The sequence below is a fragment of the Salmo trutta genome, chromosome 2 (genome assembly GCF_901001165.1).
Source record: "Salmo trutta chromosome 2, fSalTru1.1, whole genome shotgun sequence".
Lineage (NCBI taxonomy): Eukaryota > Metazoa > Chordata > Actinopteri > Salmoniformes > Salmonidae > Salmo > Salmo trutta.
Genome location: NC_042958.1, coordinates 32859862 through 32876240, shown reverse-complemented (window position 1 = coordinate 32876240; position 16379 = coordinate 32859862). Strand labels below are relative to the sequence as shown.

The 16379-nt window shown below is 42.1% G+C and overlaps 1 protein-coding gene and 1 pseudogene across 3 annotated transcripts in view; one reads left to right on the top strand and one right to left on the bottom strand.

Moving 5' to 3' along the window:
- LOC115154189 (extended synaptotagmin-2-A-like) overlaps positions 1–8624 on the bottom strand; it is a 33617-nt gene extending 24993 nt beyond the window's left edge. For all 3 annotated transcript variants that reach the window (XM_029700155.1, XM_029700166.1, XM_029700177.1), the window contains exons 1-3: positions 7845–8624; positions 1124–1165; positions 346–480 (exon numbers count right to left, since the gene is read on the bottom strand). In XM_029700155.1, coding sequence (XP_029556015.1) covers positions 346–480; positions 1124–1165; positions 7845–8249 — 582 coding nt within the window. In that variant the 5' untranslated portion in view covers positions 8250–8624. The remainder of the gene's footprint in view (positions 1–345; positions 481–1123; positions 1166–7844) is intronic.
- Positions 8625–8766: 142 nt separating this feature from the next.
- LOC115163005 (zinc finger CCCH domain-containing protein 13-like) lies at positions 8767–13391 on the top strand (annotated as a pseudogene).
- The last annotated feature ends 2988 nt before the right edge of the window (positions 13392–16379 follow it).

Here is a 16379-nt window from a genome sequence, read left to right as displayed (position 1 = left end):
ATGAAGCTTTGTCCTTTCCAATGTGACATTACCATGCAGTGAATTTGTTAATAACAGCTAGTTTTCGGTTTTCCCCTACCCACTCCGAGACAGTACTAGCAAAAATCCTGCTTGAGAAATGCATCTTTGCGAAGAAGCTGTTTCTTTTTGACCATTTTAATTGAAAACAATCACAGTAAGGTACTTAATTGTTACCCAGCCAGAAATGATTTGATATTTAGATAAAAGGGTTGCATTTAAAACCAGATTGGGCAGGTTTGACCGCCTGTTGAACAGTTGAAAACCATCTTATAAACATAAGGCATGGTTAGGTAGAGACTCCTGCTGATAAGTCTTGATGTTCACCTTGTCCCCCATGTTGATCTTGCTGAAGCGGAACGTGCTGAGGTGGGAGTTGGCTCCCTTCACGGCCGGCTCGATAGTCTCGCGGAACAGCTTCTCTATGAACTGGCAAATATACGGCCACATCTGTCTCACAGTCTGCAGGGTCAGAGGGAGTAGGAACGGATTAGTGAGTTGGTACCGGTCCCATATTCTGACCATCATACAGTAAGTCATCACAAAAATGTAGGAGACAGAGTGAAGGAGCTGAATTCACTGAATTCATTCTTTAATATCAGGTCCCATATTCACAAAGTGCCTGAGTAGACGTGCTAAGTTTAGCTTTTCCATCACTATGGAATAAGACAGGTGAGACCTGGTCCTAGATTAGCACTCCTTCTCTGAGACTACAGGCCCGGCAATATCCTGAAGGTGATGCGAAAGCATTTCAATCATCTCATCAGTTGTATCATTCACAATACTCAATTCATATATTTATATTTGAACATTTCAATTGTTATATGCTCTGTTATGTACAATACATATTTGAAACTTAGGTCTCAGCTTAAGTCTCACCTTACACTCTTAGCATATTTATTTCTATTTAGAACCTACAAATGTTATTCAGCTGTCCCCATAGGATAACCCTTTGAAGAACCCTTTCTGGTTCCAGGTAGAACCCTATTTGAACATTTTACCTGGAACCAAAATGTATCTACACCGCAAAACCAAGCAGGAAAAGTAGGTCCTCATCAAAATAGAAGTGGAAATTCTAACAGTATGTTCCTCTTTGTTATTTTACCTTGTTCAGCCACTCTACTCTTTCTACATCTGGGAAGTTGACCTAAAGAGAAAAAAAGTAAGACATCATTACTGTTTACATGGTCAAAACTGTTTTATTTGCCCAGTACCAGTAGTCACTGATTCCATCTAAACAAACACATTGTACATTGTTATTTTAACTGAAATAGCTGTTGGACATGAGATATTCTGCCTAGGTTCAGCAGAAGTATGGCTGCTGCCTGCGTTGCATCCTAAATTGCACCCTATTGCCTATATTGCACTACTATTGACCAGAGCCCATAAAATGTGTGCACTGTGTAGGGAATAGTGTGCCATTTGGGACGTAGACCTGCAGTCCTCCTGAACCCCTCCTGGTTATTACAAAGACCACTCCACACAGTATGAGCATCATTGAGAGAGAGGAGAGCCCTGAGCATACACATTACCCACATAATGTACCTACACATACATACACACAAACCACATAAATAAATAACACTGGCTCTCATAAGCCAACAACAATCATAGTCTAAAAGCAAAACTTTTCTAATTAGGCTACCACACCTTTTCAGCACAACACAGAGGAAGTGTGCTGTCATGCGTTATCCCCTTAGGAGCAGCGGCTCCAGCGGTGTAGCCGTGGCAACGAGATTGCATGTGAGAGCTACAGGAGGCAGTAATGCTAACGCGGGTGAGAAAAGAGCTGATCCAGCATTAGCGTGACAGCGTAGAGGAGCATAGGATCGGACAGTGAGAGGAGTGGGAAGTAGGGAGATAAACTACTGCTGGGTTTGACAGATTCAAGCCTAGCTTTTTTTACATGCCACAAGTGCCTCTGTTATGCAAGCAGGAGCACTCAAGTGGACATGGTTTCTATTAACCTGACACATACTATAAAGCAACAAATTCACAAAATAGCGATCAGAGGATAGTGCCTTGCGGATACATCATTTACTCAACGAATAAATGAGTGATATCAAATTACTGTGCAACTGTCAAGAGGTACTTCCCACCTCACAACAGAAATTGAGATGTCATTTATATGCAGTACTGTCCATTTAAGTGGATTGAATGGGGATGCTGTTATTTAACTATGGAAATCCTTTCAAAGCATATTATAGAAGCAACTTGGATCTACTTATTTAAAAAAACATTACACACCTGGAGGTATATAACTTCCATACAGTAGCTACCTTGACATGTTGCTTATGTCTCACAGGAGCCTGAATAAGCAGCAGGATTTTACATTAGTGTAGGCAGTGCTACGCAGCAGCCTATGACTCACAGCAGATGTATTTTTCAACCAAAACAAACAGGAGCAGTTGGCAAACACAATTTTAGGTATGACATTTTAGCTATGTTCTGATGCAACTCACAAATTTTATGCAACACAAAGATGAATAACATACAGTTCTCTAAACTAATTCAATCTGTTAGTAATCAAATTTATTTCACCCGTTACTGAGATGATTGTTCCAGCTTAGATGATTGAGGTAGTCTCAATACTACATTTTCCCTACCCTGGCAGTCATTCTGAGTGCAGCTTGCGGGTGATTAACAATTCCACTTGTTGGATATCCTAACTTTGTCTGGATTCCAATAGGAATTACACATCACTTTGTATGCCAGCATAATGTAACTTGCAGGCGTGATGTGGCCTGTAAACCAGGAGATTCCTAACACTACTGTGTTAGGGTATAACTAGGCCAACAAAAGGTCTTATGATATACAGTAATAGTAAAAGTTTGGACACACCTACTCATTCAAGGGTTTTTATTTTTACTATTTTCTACATTGTAGAAAAATAGTGAAGGCATCAAAACTATGAAATAGCACATATTGAATCATGTAGTAACCAAAACAAATATTAAACAAATCTAAATATATTTTATTTTTGAGATTCTTCAAAGTAGCCACCTTTGCCTTTACTGTGCAGCCGTATTCATCGATCTGGCCAACGCTTTCGACTCTGTCAATCACCACATTCTTATTGGCAGACTCAACAGCCTTGGTTTCTCAAATGATTGCCTCGCCTGGTTCACCAACTACTTCTCTGATAGAGTTCAGTGTGTCAAATCGGAGGGCCTGTTGTCCGGAACTCTGGCAGTCTCTATGGGGCTGCCACAGGGTTTAATTCTCGGGCCGACTCTCTTCTCTGTATACATCAATGACGTCGCTCTTGCTGCTGGTGATTCTCTGATCCACCTCTACGCAGACGACACCATTCTGTATACATCTGGCCCTTCTTTGGACACTGTGTTAACTAACCTCCAGAAGAGCTTCAATGCTATAGAACTCTCCTTCCGTGACCTCCAAACTGCTCTTAAATGCAAGTAAAACTAAATGCATGTTCTTCAATCGATCACTGCCCACATCACTACTCTGGACGGCTCCGACTTAGAATATGTGGATAACTACAAATACCTAGGTGTCTGGTGACTGAAAACTCTCATTCCAGACTCACATTAAGCATCTCCAACCCAAAATTTTTAAATCTAGAATCAACTTCCTATTTCGCAACAAAGCATCCTTCACTCATGCTGCCAAACATACCCTCGTAAAACTGACCATCCTACCGATCCTCGATGATGTCATTTATAAAATAGCCTCCAATACTCTACTCAACAAATTGGATGCAGTCTATCACAGTGCCATCCGTTTTGTCACCAAAGCCCCATATACTATCCACCACTGCGACCTGTATGGTCTCGTTGGCTGGCCCTCGCTTCATACTCGTCGCCAAACCCACTGGATCCAGGTTATCTACAAGTCTCTGCTAGGTAAAGCCCTGCCTTATCTCAGCTCACTGGTCACCATAGCAGCACCCACTCGTAGCATGTGCTCCAGCAGGTATATCTCTCTGGTCACCCCCAAATCCAATTCCTCCTTTGGCCGCCTTTCCTTCCAGTTCTCTGCTGCCAATGACTGGAACGACCTGCAGATATCACTGAAGCTGGAGACTCATATCTCCCTTACTAGCTTTAAGCACCAGCTGTCAGAGCAGCTCACAGATCACTGCACATAGCACATCTGTAAACAGCCCATCCAACTACCTCATCCCCATACCGTATTTATTTATTTATCTTGCTCCTCTGCACCCCAGTATCTCTACTTGCACATTCATCTTCTGCACATCTACCATTCCAGTATTTAATTGCTATATTGTAATTACTTCGCCACCATGGCCTATTTATTGCCTTAACTCCCTTATCTTACCTCATTTGCACTCACTGTACATAGACGTTTTGTTTTCTTTTTTTCTACTGGATTATTGACTATGTTTTACTTATTCCATGTGTAACTCTGTGTTGTTGTATGTGTCGAACTGCTATGCTTTATCTTGGCCAGGTCGCAGTTGCAAATGAGAACTTGTTCTCAACTAGCCTATCTGGTTAAACAAAGGTGAAATACATTTTTTTTTTAAATGACAGCTTTGCTGAGCAAATGTGTCTCCTAGAGGACAGGAAGGACAGGAAGCTTTTGTATAGCTCATGGTTTCAGATACCTCCCGCTCCTTCTCCTCAGAAACACAACCCAAGTGGCACGTTTCAGCATCTCAGTCTGAGTGACCAGCTGGTAGTGTCCAGACTGAGGAAGCTGAGCACCAGCGTTCAGTCTCTCCTTCAGTGCGTGAGGCATGCCTATTAGAGGTCGACCGATTATTGGATGACCAAAAAAGTCGCTGCCGATTAACCGGCTGATTTTTTTGGCATTTATTTATTTGTAGTAATGACAATTACAACAATACTGAATGAACACTTTTATTTTAACTTAAAACATCAATAAAATCAATTTAGCCTCAAATAAATCATGAAACATGTTCAATTTGGTTTAAATAATGCAAAAACAAAGTGTTGGAGAAGAAAGTAAACATTTAAGCTAACATTTAAGTTCCTTGCTCAGAACATGAGAACATATGAAAGCTGGTGGTTCCTTTTAACATGAGTCTTCAATATTCCCAGGTAAGAAGTTTTAGGTTGTAGTTATTATAGGACTTTTTCTCTCTACCATTTGTATTTCATATACCTTTGACTGTTGGATGTTCTTATAGGCACTTAGTATTGCCAGCGTAACAGTATAGCTTCCGTCTCTCTCCTCGCCCCTACCTGGGCTCGAACCAGGAACACATCGACAACAGCCACCCATGAAGCATCGTTACCCATCGCTCCACAAAAGCCACGGCCCTTGCAGAGCAAGGGGAACAACTACTTCAAGGTCTCAGAGCGAGTGACGTACCCGATTGAACCGCTATTAGCATGCACCCCGCTAACTAGCTAGACATTTCACATCGGTTACACCAACCTAATCTCGGGAGTTGATAGGCTTGAAGTCATAAACAGCTCAATGCTTGAAGCACAGCGAAGAACTGCTGGCAAACGCAGGAAAGTGCTGTTTGAATGAATGCTTACGAGCCTGCTGGTGCCTACCACCGCTCAGTCAGACTGCTCTATCAAATGATAGACTTAATTATAACATAATAACACACAGAAATACGAGCCTTAGGTCATTAATATGGTCAAATCCGGGAACTATCATTTCGAAAACAAAACGTTTATTCTTTCAGTGAAATACGGAACCATTCCGTATTTTATCTAACGGGTGGCATCCATAAGTCTAAATATTCCTGTTACATTGCACAACCTTCAATGTTATGCCATAATTACGTAAAATTCTGGCAAATTAGATCGCAAAGAGCCAGGCGGCCCAAACTGTTGCATATACCCTGACTCTGCGTGCAATGAACGCAAGAGAAGTGACACAATTTCCTTAGTTTAAAGAAACTCATGTTAGCAGGCAATATTAACTAAATATGCAGGTTTAAAAATATATACTTGTGTATTGATTTTAAGAAAGGCGTTGATGTTTATGGTTAGGTACACATTGGTGCAACGCCAGTGCTTTTTTCGCGAATGCGCTTGTAGAATCACCCGTTTGGCGAAGTAGGCTATGATTCAATGATAAATTAACAGGCACCGCATCGATTATATGCAACGCAGGACAAGCTAGATAATCTAGTAATGTCAACCATGTGTAGTTAACTAGTGATTATGTTAAGATTGATTGTTTTTTATAAGATACGTTTAATGCGAGCTAGTGTAACTGTGTAGGTTCCGTCCCTCTCTTCGCCCCAACCCGGGCTCGAACCAGGGACCCTTGCACACATCAACAACTGACACCCCACGAAGCATCGTTACCCATCGCGCCACAAAAACCGCGGCCCTTGCAACGCAAGGGGAAACCCTACTTCAAGTCTCAGAGCGAGTGACGTCACTGATTGAAACGCTATTAGCGCGCACCACCGCTAACTAACTAGCCATTTCACATCGGTTACACTAGCACCTTACCTTGGCTCCTTGCTACACTCGCATAACAGGTAGTCAGCCTGCCACACAGTCTCCTCGGCCATAATCGGTGTCCAAAAATGCAGATTACCGATTGTTATGAAAACTTGAAATCGGCCCTAATTAATCGGCCATTCCGATTAATCGGCCGACCTCTAATGCCTATGGCAGCCTGAAAACAACAGGGCACAACACAGTGTAGCCAGTCCAGTCCAGCTCAGCATTGCTTGGCACAGTTTATCACAGCACAGTAGAGACTAGTGCACTCTGATGAGAAAACACTGTAATATACTGACTCACTGAATCATTGCTGCTGGCAGCTACCGGCGTGGAGCAGCACTGAGGCAGACATTTCATTTACTTCTAAATCGAGTTAAGTCATCTTTAGAGAGACCTTCAGAGCTAGTTCATCAAACTAACTCCAGTAGGGTTCTATACACACTAAAGGTTGATGAAGTACCCGCAATAACTACTTTAACAGAGCCCTTTGGAAAAATGTGTCTTAGGAGAGAAGTCACAAGGTATGACAGTGTGACAAGCCAAACATTTAGGATAAAAATAGGGTGAAAATTGATGTCCCCCCATGTTTTTCCCCTTAACCAAATGAGTAGTCCCCTTGTCAGCTAAAATGGCAGAAGAGACAGACAAACAATGATACTGTCCTAGTTTGACACTTGCTGAGTAGATCTCAAGCAGCTTATAAATTATGAATAATTATCCTCATCAAGTATAGGCCTAGTTGATGTCTTCAACTTGAGTCAGACGACATTATTGTCAAGGTGCGTTTAAGTTGGGGGTTTCTCCTATGGCCCTACATTTTGCTAGCCTGAGTGCCAGACTGTTTTTGCCATCATGCCAACTCCTTGTCACTCATCGTCAAGCCAATGATTGTACAATCAGATCTAGAACCAGGCGAACAATAAGTGAGTTTAGATTGGGTGCATCTTCCAGGCATAATCATGCATGCAAGGTGTTGTTAGTTATCTCAACAGTGGCAAGGCAATGTGATTGGGGCCCATGTGTCCCTCCCACACTGGTGTCCGGTTTACCATTGTGCAATGCTGTATTTAGAGGGGCTTAGTCTAATGTCACTGCTGGGGACAGCTGTGTGATCAGAGCTTTACAGGTCAACACTGTTCTGTCTTCTGATCCCAGAGTGATGGTTTTCTTAGAAACTCAAAAACAACAAAAATGATTCACGTGTGTTGTGCACTAGGCTTATTTGGGTTATAGAAAAAACATGTTCAAATACATTTGATATAGGCTAATCAAATGTGGTAGTAATATAGCCATATAATAATAATAATAATCCAGAGTGGATAACTGAATAGGGGGATAAAGATAACATTTTGTGCACTTTTTTTTGGTGCTCCCTTTATAAATGCATCTTGGTCTTACCCATGATGGCAAATGAGAAGTTGTCAGACTTTGTTTGACAGTTGTCTCCTGTTCAAAGAACGCCAAGGCTCTGTACAGTCGGGTGTTCTTGCCTCCTGTGTTTCTCCTCCACCAGAAAAATATTACAAGTCCTATTAAGAGCCAACTGAAACTGAATTCAAAATATCCCAAAACATATATGGGGAAAATTAGCACGAATGTCTTTGTAAACTGAATCCATGTCTGAGTTAGTTCACCGACGGAAGACCCAGACTTGTCAGCGCCGATGTCTGCCGGTGGAAATACGTTTGTATTGGGGTCGGTGTTAACCGGGCTCGGTGTGTTTTGTTCATTCTCCTTTGATCCAGCGGAGCTCCCATTATGTGCATGGGCGCTTCGTACAGCCGTCATACTGTCTATTGACATTCGTTTCTTTGCGCCCACAGTTTCGATGGGATGTTGGAGTAAAGACCTCAACAACAAAAGCTTCTTCTATTCTTTATTAAACTGTCACCAATGTTAAACCTCCTGCGCAGAGAGCGCGCAGAGCCTCTCCGAGTCAACCTCAGACTGCACTCACGTTAGTTCAACCGCATCTGAGCCCATTTTGCCCTGGAAAAAGCGGGCATTGATTATTCTTCCACGCTGCAATAAAGTATACGAGCAACCATCTCATTTGCCTAATTTTCTTGTCTCATTCTTCAATAACACCACGCTACTTCCCTCATACCGCGCAGAGTTCGGGTAGTCCACCACTTGCAATAACCTACAGCAGCCGCAATCTTCCAACGCACTCCTCTCCCAGCGCACGTTTGCGTTCTGTACTACTTCATGGTCGTCACTAGCTTCTACCAATCTCTTCCCATAAAGTCATAAACCCCGCCCATTTCTACACTCGGTTGAGTGATTTTTTTAAAAAAGACATCCGTGTGTCTAATTAGGGATGACACGTGTTACTTTAAACCCAATCACCGTGTTGGCGTAACATGATTTTTGTACATTTGTTCAATACATTTTGTGTCAATCCCTGCAATGAATGTGTTAAATGTTGAAAACCATTCATCACACCCAAGATGTGTTAGATTATTATCCAATCACATTCAGCTAGTGGAAACCCTCTTTCAAGGAACTGTAGGTCAAGGAATAGCTCCATGTGACAGAGGCACAAAATCGCCAGCCCGTGCCCACCACCTGTAGAGACCGCTACATATTTCAGGAATAGCAACATTCTCTAGTCTCATCATCATCTCTGTCATACATCAATAAGAACTCTGAATAGCTTTCAGTGTGATCAATTCAGTACCTCTGCCTAATAATCACCATTATCATCATCATCATTTTAACTGACTGGCTCCAAAGCTACACTAAACAAAACCAATAAATACTGATTACAATTTTTTTAATCTTCATGATGATTAAGGCTTAAAAAATAATAATTAAAGGCTTCCCGATAGAAATGGAATTTAGCAATTATTTTTCTACGGACTGAACTGTGTATCCAAGGTGATTTGTTCTTGCTTGCAGAAATTGCTATTTGATCGATTAAAGATCCTGTTGTCAAGAGAACATGACACATTTACCTTAGTTTCAGTGAGATTGTGCAATCGAAATCTGCTGCCATGGCACTGGATAATGTCAACACAAGTTTGGAAGCTTTATTTCTGAAATCAGTGGAATATTTCACAAGGAAGAACATAAAGGCAATAACATACATCCTGAGAAGAAAAACTGGTGACTTGATACACAACAATTGTACACATATGTGTGGCAAACATAGAGATAGACAGCTAGGCTAGTTAAACTTACATCTCCGGGCGTTAGTTTGCTTGCTAGCTAACGACGTTAAAGCTAATGGTAGTGGTAACTAACCCTTTTGTTAGTGGTTATAACGTTACACCAATATTCTTTGCAGCAAAGCCAGTCTTTGTTATTGCTGTGCGTGTTGTCAATGGGAATAATATTGTATTAGCTACTTGTCGAATTATGAAGAAAATAACTAAATAAGATACAGATTACTTTAGGGGGCACATAACTAGGGGCAGCGTGATAAGGGTAGCTACATTTTTTATGATAACCTTGTCCCCCAGGGTCTCCCGAGTGGCACAGTGGTCTAAGGCACTGCATCGCAGTGCTAGCTGTGCCACTAGAGATCCTGGTTCGAGTCCAAGCTCTGTCGCAGCCGACTGCGACTGGGAGACCCATGGGGCGGCGCACAATAGGCCCAGCGTCGTCCGGGTTAGGGGAGGGTTTGGCCGGCAGGGATGTTCTTGTCCCATCGTGCATTAGCGACTCCTGTGGCAGGCCGGGCGCAGTGCACACTGACACAGTCACCAGGTGTACGGTGTTTCTTCTGACACGTTGGTGCGGCTGGCTTCTGGGTTAAGCGGGCATTGTGTCAAGAAGAAATGCGGCTTGGCTGGGTTGTGTTTCAAAGGACACACGGCTCTCGACCTTCGCCTCTCCCAAGTCTGTACGGGAGTTGCAGTGATGGGACAACACTGTAACCATCAATTGGATACCACAAAATTGGGAGAAAAAGGGGTAAAAATACATTGTCCCGATTGTATCAAGTGCAACGTCGGGTGGAGGACATGATGAAGACTATGGGAGGAGGAGAGATGAATATGAGAGAAGACACAGGACTGAGGAGTTCGTGGAGAGAGAGAGAGAGAGAGAGAGAGAGAGAGAGAGAGAGAGAGAGAGAGAGAGAGAGCCTGGGAGAGGACAAAACCCAGAGACAGAGAAGGACAGATTGAAAGACGACTCACAAGAAAGGACAGGCAAAGAAAGGAGAAGAGAGCAAGATGGGGTTAAAGGCACATGCAATGACAAGTACAGGGATGGGAACAGAGAGTCAGGACAAACTACATGATAGTACAGGGAGAGAGTAAAGGCAGAGAAATGGGTAAGGAGGGGACAAGGGAGAGGGAAAGAGGTTAGCCGTATGAGAGGGATACGGAGAAGGAGGTCTGAGAGATAAGGAGAGGGGGGAGAGACAGTGATAAAGACCATGATCGTGAGAAGAGATAAACATAATGAGAGGGAGTATCTGAAAGAGAGAACGCTACAAAGATAGATCGCAGGAGTAGCAGAGAGACAAGGAAAGAAAATAAATACACAGACAGAGAGCATTGAGGACAAAGTTAAAGTTATCTAGGTGAAAATGATGTCAACGTCATACTTTTATTATTATTTATTCATTTATTTAACCTTTATTTAAAAAGGCAAGGGAAACTTCACCCCAGAGTGTGAGCCAGCGACAACAAAAAGATTTAATGAAAGATTTAATGACTATGATTAGTGAGGTAGTACTACTACCTCACTAATCATAGTCATTAAATGTCTATGATTAGTGAATGTCTATGTACTTAGTCATTAAATCTTTTTGTTGTTGTTGTTTTTTCATTTTGATTTCAGAATACAGGGAGCAACATAGAAAATAAAAGGAGGAGAAAGTAAGAAGACACAAAGATAGAGCACAACACGTAAGCATCTTCAATATTGTCCAAAAATAGGTTATTTTTGTCCCCGAAATTGAATGTAAGTAACAACACCACAAACAAAGCCTGACTGGCTCCGCTGGCTCACACTCTGGGGTGAAGTTTACCCTACACTGAAAAAAATTAAGCTTCTTATATGGTTCTTTCTCAGCTCTTAAGGTTCCTTGGTGAACTCTTGCCTGATAAAGAACCTGAGTTAAGTGTGCAGTTATTGACGTGGCATCTACAGTTCTTCAGACTTCTAAAAGGTTCTTGAAATATATGGAAGCCTGCAGCTGCGTCCCCTTTCATAGCACACAGCAAATTGGCCAGTTTTAACTAGTGTTGCTTTTTCAGTGTAACATTTCTTGTGTTGATTAAAGAGTTAAATTAGCCCTGTAAATAATGAAATTAACACTCAGTGGTGTAAAATAACCCCGGTGTTGGTGGTAACAACCAGAGTTGAACCAAAACCACTCCCATCATTATTATATTTCCCAGCATGCTCTATTGAAGGCAGATTGTTTTTAATTGCATTGACTGATTCATTAATCTTATGCTACTCACATATAAATAACAATTTTCCAAACTATTCCAGTCTGTTACTTGGAGTTTAGATGTTAAAGGTAATCTCATATCATAGTCTTCTCAGCCCTAGCAGTCATTCTGAATGCAGGTTGCAGGTGAGTACAAATTCCATATGTTGCATATCCCCACTGGCTGGATTCCAAAAGGAATTAAACATCACTTTGAAAGCCAGCATAATGTGACTTGCAGGCCTGAGGTGGCCTGTAAACTGTCTGCTTCAGGACACTTTATTAGGGAAAATCTAGGCCCTCAAAAGAAGACCTTATGAAATACTGTATAAAATGTATTGTCTTCAAGAACACCATTTAAATGACAACATCTTCACTTAGGATTTCACTTGTTTAAGGCCACAGAATTGAAAATGAGAGCATGCAACAACTATATCTCTGTCACTAGTAAACACAGTCATGGGTGGTACTGGTGACTCAAAAATGTACTTAAAAGGCACCCTGGGAAATATGTGAATAAGGCTTAAAACCCTAAATTCTTAGAAGAATCATTCCATTTATGGTTCCCCTATGGCAGGGCTGTCAAACTCACTCCAAGTTTTTCCCTTTCAATTAAGACCTACACAACCAGGTGAGGGGAGTTCCTTACTAATTAATTAATCAATCAATTACAAGGGAGGAATGAAAACCCGCAGATACTTGGCTCTCCGTGGAATGAGTTTGACACGTGTCCTATGGCATCGCTCTCAAGAACCTTATTTGGTTCCATCATGCACCTTTATTTTTTAGAGTATAGGTACAGATCTAGGATAATCTTCCTCTCCCCCAATCCTAACCTTAACCATTAGTGGGGGAAATGCAAAACTGACCCAAGATCAGCATCTAGGCTAGGGGCAACTACACCCTACAGACTGCTGGCTCACATCCCGGGGTATATTTTTGTTACAGGATGCAGGTGAAAGTCAGAGACATGATGGTGAATCCAGAGAAGAGGAGCAAGTGCACAGGGAACATAAGGGGTTGGACAGAGAGAGGGAGGAAGAGAGGGATAAACATCGAGAGAGGAGGCACAGAGAAGGAGCTGACCCTGAGAGGGATCCCAAAGAACAGACCAGCGCCAAGAAATCATCATCCTCTGACCTCAGAGTTCACAAGGAAAAGACAGAGCCTGTTAAAGCTAAGGTTAGTATCACTCCAAAGTCAAGTCAGAGTTTATTCAAAGTGCATATTAAATTGTAATTTATAAAACACATTTTACATAATTAAAAAGAATACATGAATATAGGAAAAGGGGGAAAGGGAATATGGAGATATCAACAAGTCATAAACAGTCCCTCTCCCTTTTCAATAGATGCTCCTCATATAAAGTATACTGGTTTTCATGGCTCTGTTTTCCTTTGTGTTTTCCCTTTGTGTCCCAGGAAGTAGTGATGCGATCTGAGTCACCCTGGAGGTCTAGTCAGAAACAATTTAGTGACACAGAGGAGCCCATAACACTTGATGATGGGGTTTTTCTCAGGGCCATATCTGTCTGCCGTCAACCCCTCTGCTAGCATGAGAATAGAGCATGCCTATTTATTTTGGACCATGGCTGTTTACGACACGCCCAATTCAGACCAGGACCATTGTATGTTGAATTCGGGACTGTCAAAATTGATTGAGGCATTTGGTATTGATAACAGTGCATCTAACATCAGATAAGTGGATAAACATTGTCTATAGACATACAGCATAGTGTTCTCTACTCTTTCCTGATATTTTTTCTTTATTCACTGGCAAATGTTTGCAATGGCACCTTCTGTTGGTGGCTTCATTGCTTTGCTTGCCTTCACTTGCTCCTGCTTGTTGTATGGTAATGTTCACATGGATACACTTTTTACTGTAAACACTGTATATTTGTCTATGTACTTAACTAACAGTGGTGCATTCAGTACGACAGAATGGCGTTCAACGTTTAATTCAAAGGAAACTGTACTGTACTGTTTGGACTAATGTATCCAAACAATTTTGCAAAGAGTTTCTATTTGGACAAATTCAGGTAGGTCACTCCCCGTTTTGTTCTGTTTGCTTTCGAAAAGTTTTGCAAAATCTGTGGAAAAATTACACCCCAGACCGACCAGTTGAAGAACAGCGTGATTATGATGGCCCAGAGGGTGATTGTGTATGGTGTGTTGAATAAGCTTGGTGATTTCAAATGGTCACACCCATACTGACCAGGCCACACCTCACAACACCCACAAATCAAGAGCAAACGTAACTCAAAGTGAGAATGAGCACCGTTTTGGGGAAACGTGTCATTTAGTACAAACCGTCACGTAAAGTAGTTAACGTTGAACGAAACTGAATGCATACAAAATGGTGATCTATTGCTCATATTTTTAACTTATTAAAATACGTAAGTCTATGCAACATTAATCAATTAAAAACAGTTCTGTAGCAATGAGGTTTGTGCAGTAGGCTATATGTACAATACATTATCCATGCAGATTGGCTATGCTTGAATTGCCCGGCCAGCATTTTTAAATGTTTAAAAACTGTAGGTTTGTGATCACACTGGTAATAGATCACATATTTTATTACTTGTGAAGCACAGCTAAGTGAGCATAATCATTTGCTTTCTTTTTTACTGAATTGATGGCCTGCATCTGATGGTCAGTCTGAGGGGAGGGAGCAGCGGTGAGGCTAGCTTCACCTAACTTGCCCTCCTTCCACCCTCCTTCCCTCCGCTTAGAAAAGGGGACACAGTCTTCCAGCAGATTGTGGAACTAAAGTAGCACTGCATTATTTCTGCCTCATGCACCAATTCCCGTTGTTACTCCTATGACCAGAGAAAGTGAAATATTCCTTGATATTAAAAAAGACACAAGCTGCTAATAATAACAACACAAACTTATCGGAAGACTTTGCTATAGCCATTCATTGCAGCTGCAGTAATGGTTGTAGCGTGTAGGAAGTAGATAGAACACGCATTTTATGTATTATAAAAGTGTTGAACAAAGTGTTGCTTGTGTTGAATTATATTTTAAACATAAACTTACAGCAAATAACTGCTGTTTTTATGTGTATTCATTGAGTCTCACTCTAGTCCAACTACAACATTTTCCGACAAGATAGAACTGCCAACAGGGGCAGAGATGCAATCTACTGCAGAGACAGCCTGCAGAGTTCTGTCATACTATCCAGGTCTGTGCCCAAACAATTCAAACTTCTACTTTTAAAAATCCACCTTTCCAGAAACAAATCTCTCACCGTTGCTGCTTGTTATAGACCCCCCTCAGCCCTCAGCTGTGCCCTGGACAACATATGTGAATTGACTGCCCCCATCTATCTTCAGAGTTCGTACTGTTAGGTGACCTAAACTGGGATATGCTTAACACTCCAGCCGTCCTACAATCTAAGCTAGGTGCCCTCAATTTCACACAAATGATCAAGGAACCTACCAGGTACAGCTCTAAAATCTGTAACCATGGGCACCCTCTTAGATATCATCATGACCAACTTGCCCTCTAAATACACCTCTGCTGTCTTCAACCAGGATCTCAGCGATCACTGCCTCATTGCCTGCGTGCGTGATGGGTCCGCGGTCAAACGACCACCCCTCATCACTGCCAAACGCTCCCTAAAACACTTCAGCAAGCAGGCCTTTCTAATCGACCTGAAAAAAATGTAGAACTAAGAACAGATACAGCCCTTGGTTCACCCCAGACCTGACTGCCCGTTACCAGCACAAAAACATCCTGTGGCGTTCTGCATTAGCATCGAATAGCCCCCGCAATATGCAACTTTTCAGGGAAGTCATGAACCAATGTACACAGGCAGTTAGGAAAGCTAAGGCTAGCTTTTTCAAACAGAAATGTGCATCCTGTAGCACTAATTCCAAAAAGTTCTGGGACACTAAAGTCCATGGAGAATAAGAGCACCTCTTCCCAGCTGCCCACTGCACTGAGGCAAGGAAAAACTGTCCCCACCGATAAATCTACAATAATCGAGAACTTCAAGAAGCATTTTTCTACCATGCTTTCCACCTGCCTACCCCTGGCCAGTCAACAGCTCTGCACCCTCTGCAGCAACTTGCCCAAGCCTCCACCCCCTCTTCTCCTTCACCCAAATCCAGACAGCTGATGTTCTGAAAGAGCTGTAAAATCTGGATCCCTACAAATCAGCTGGGCTAGACAATCTGGACCCTCTCTTTCTAAAATTATCAGCTGAAATTGTTGCAACCCCTATTACTGCCCTGTTCAACCTCTCTTTCGTATCGCCTGAGATCCCCAAAGACTGGTAAGCTGCCGCGGTCATCACCCTCTTCAAATCAAATCAAATTTATTTATATAGCCCTTCTTACATCAGCTGATATCACAAAGTGCTGTACAGAAACCCAGCCTAAAACCCCAAACAGCAAGCAATGCAGGTGTAGAAGCACGGTGGCTAGGAAAAACTCCCTAGAAAGGCCGAAACCTAGAGAGGAACCAGGCTATGAGGGGTGGCCAGTCCTCTTCTAGCTGTGCCGGGTGGAGATTATAACAGCACATGGCCTAGATGTT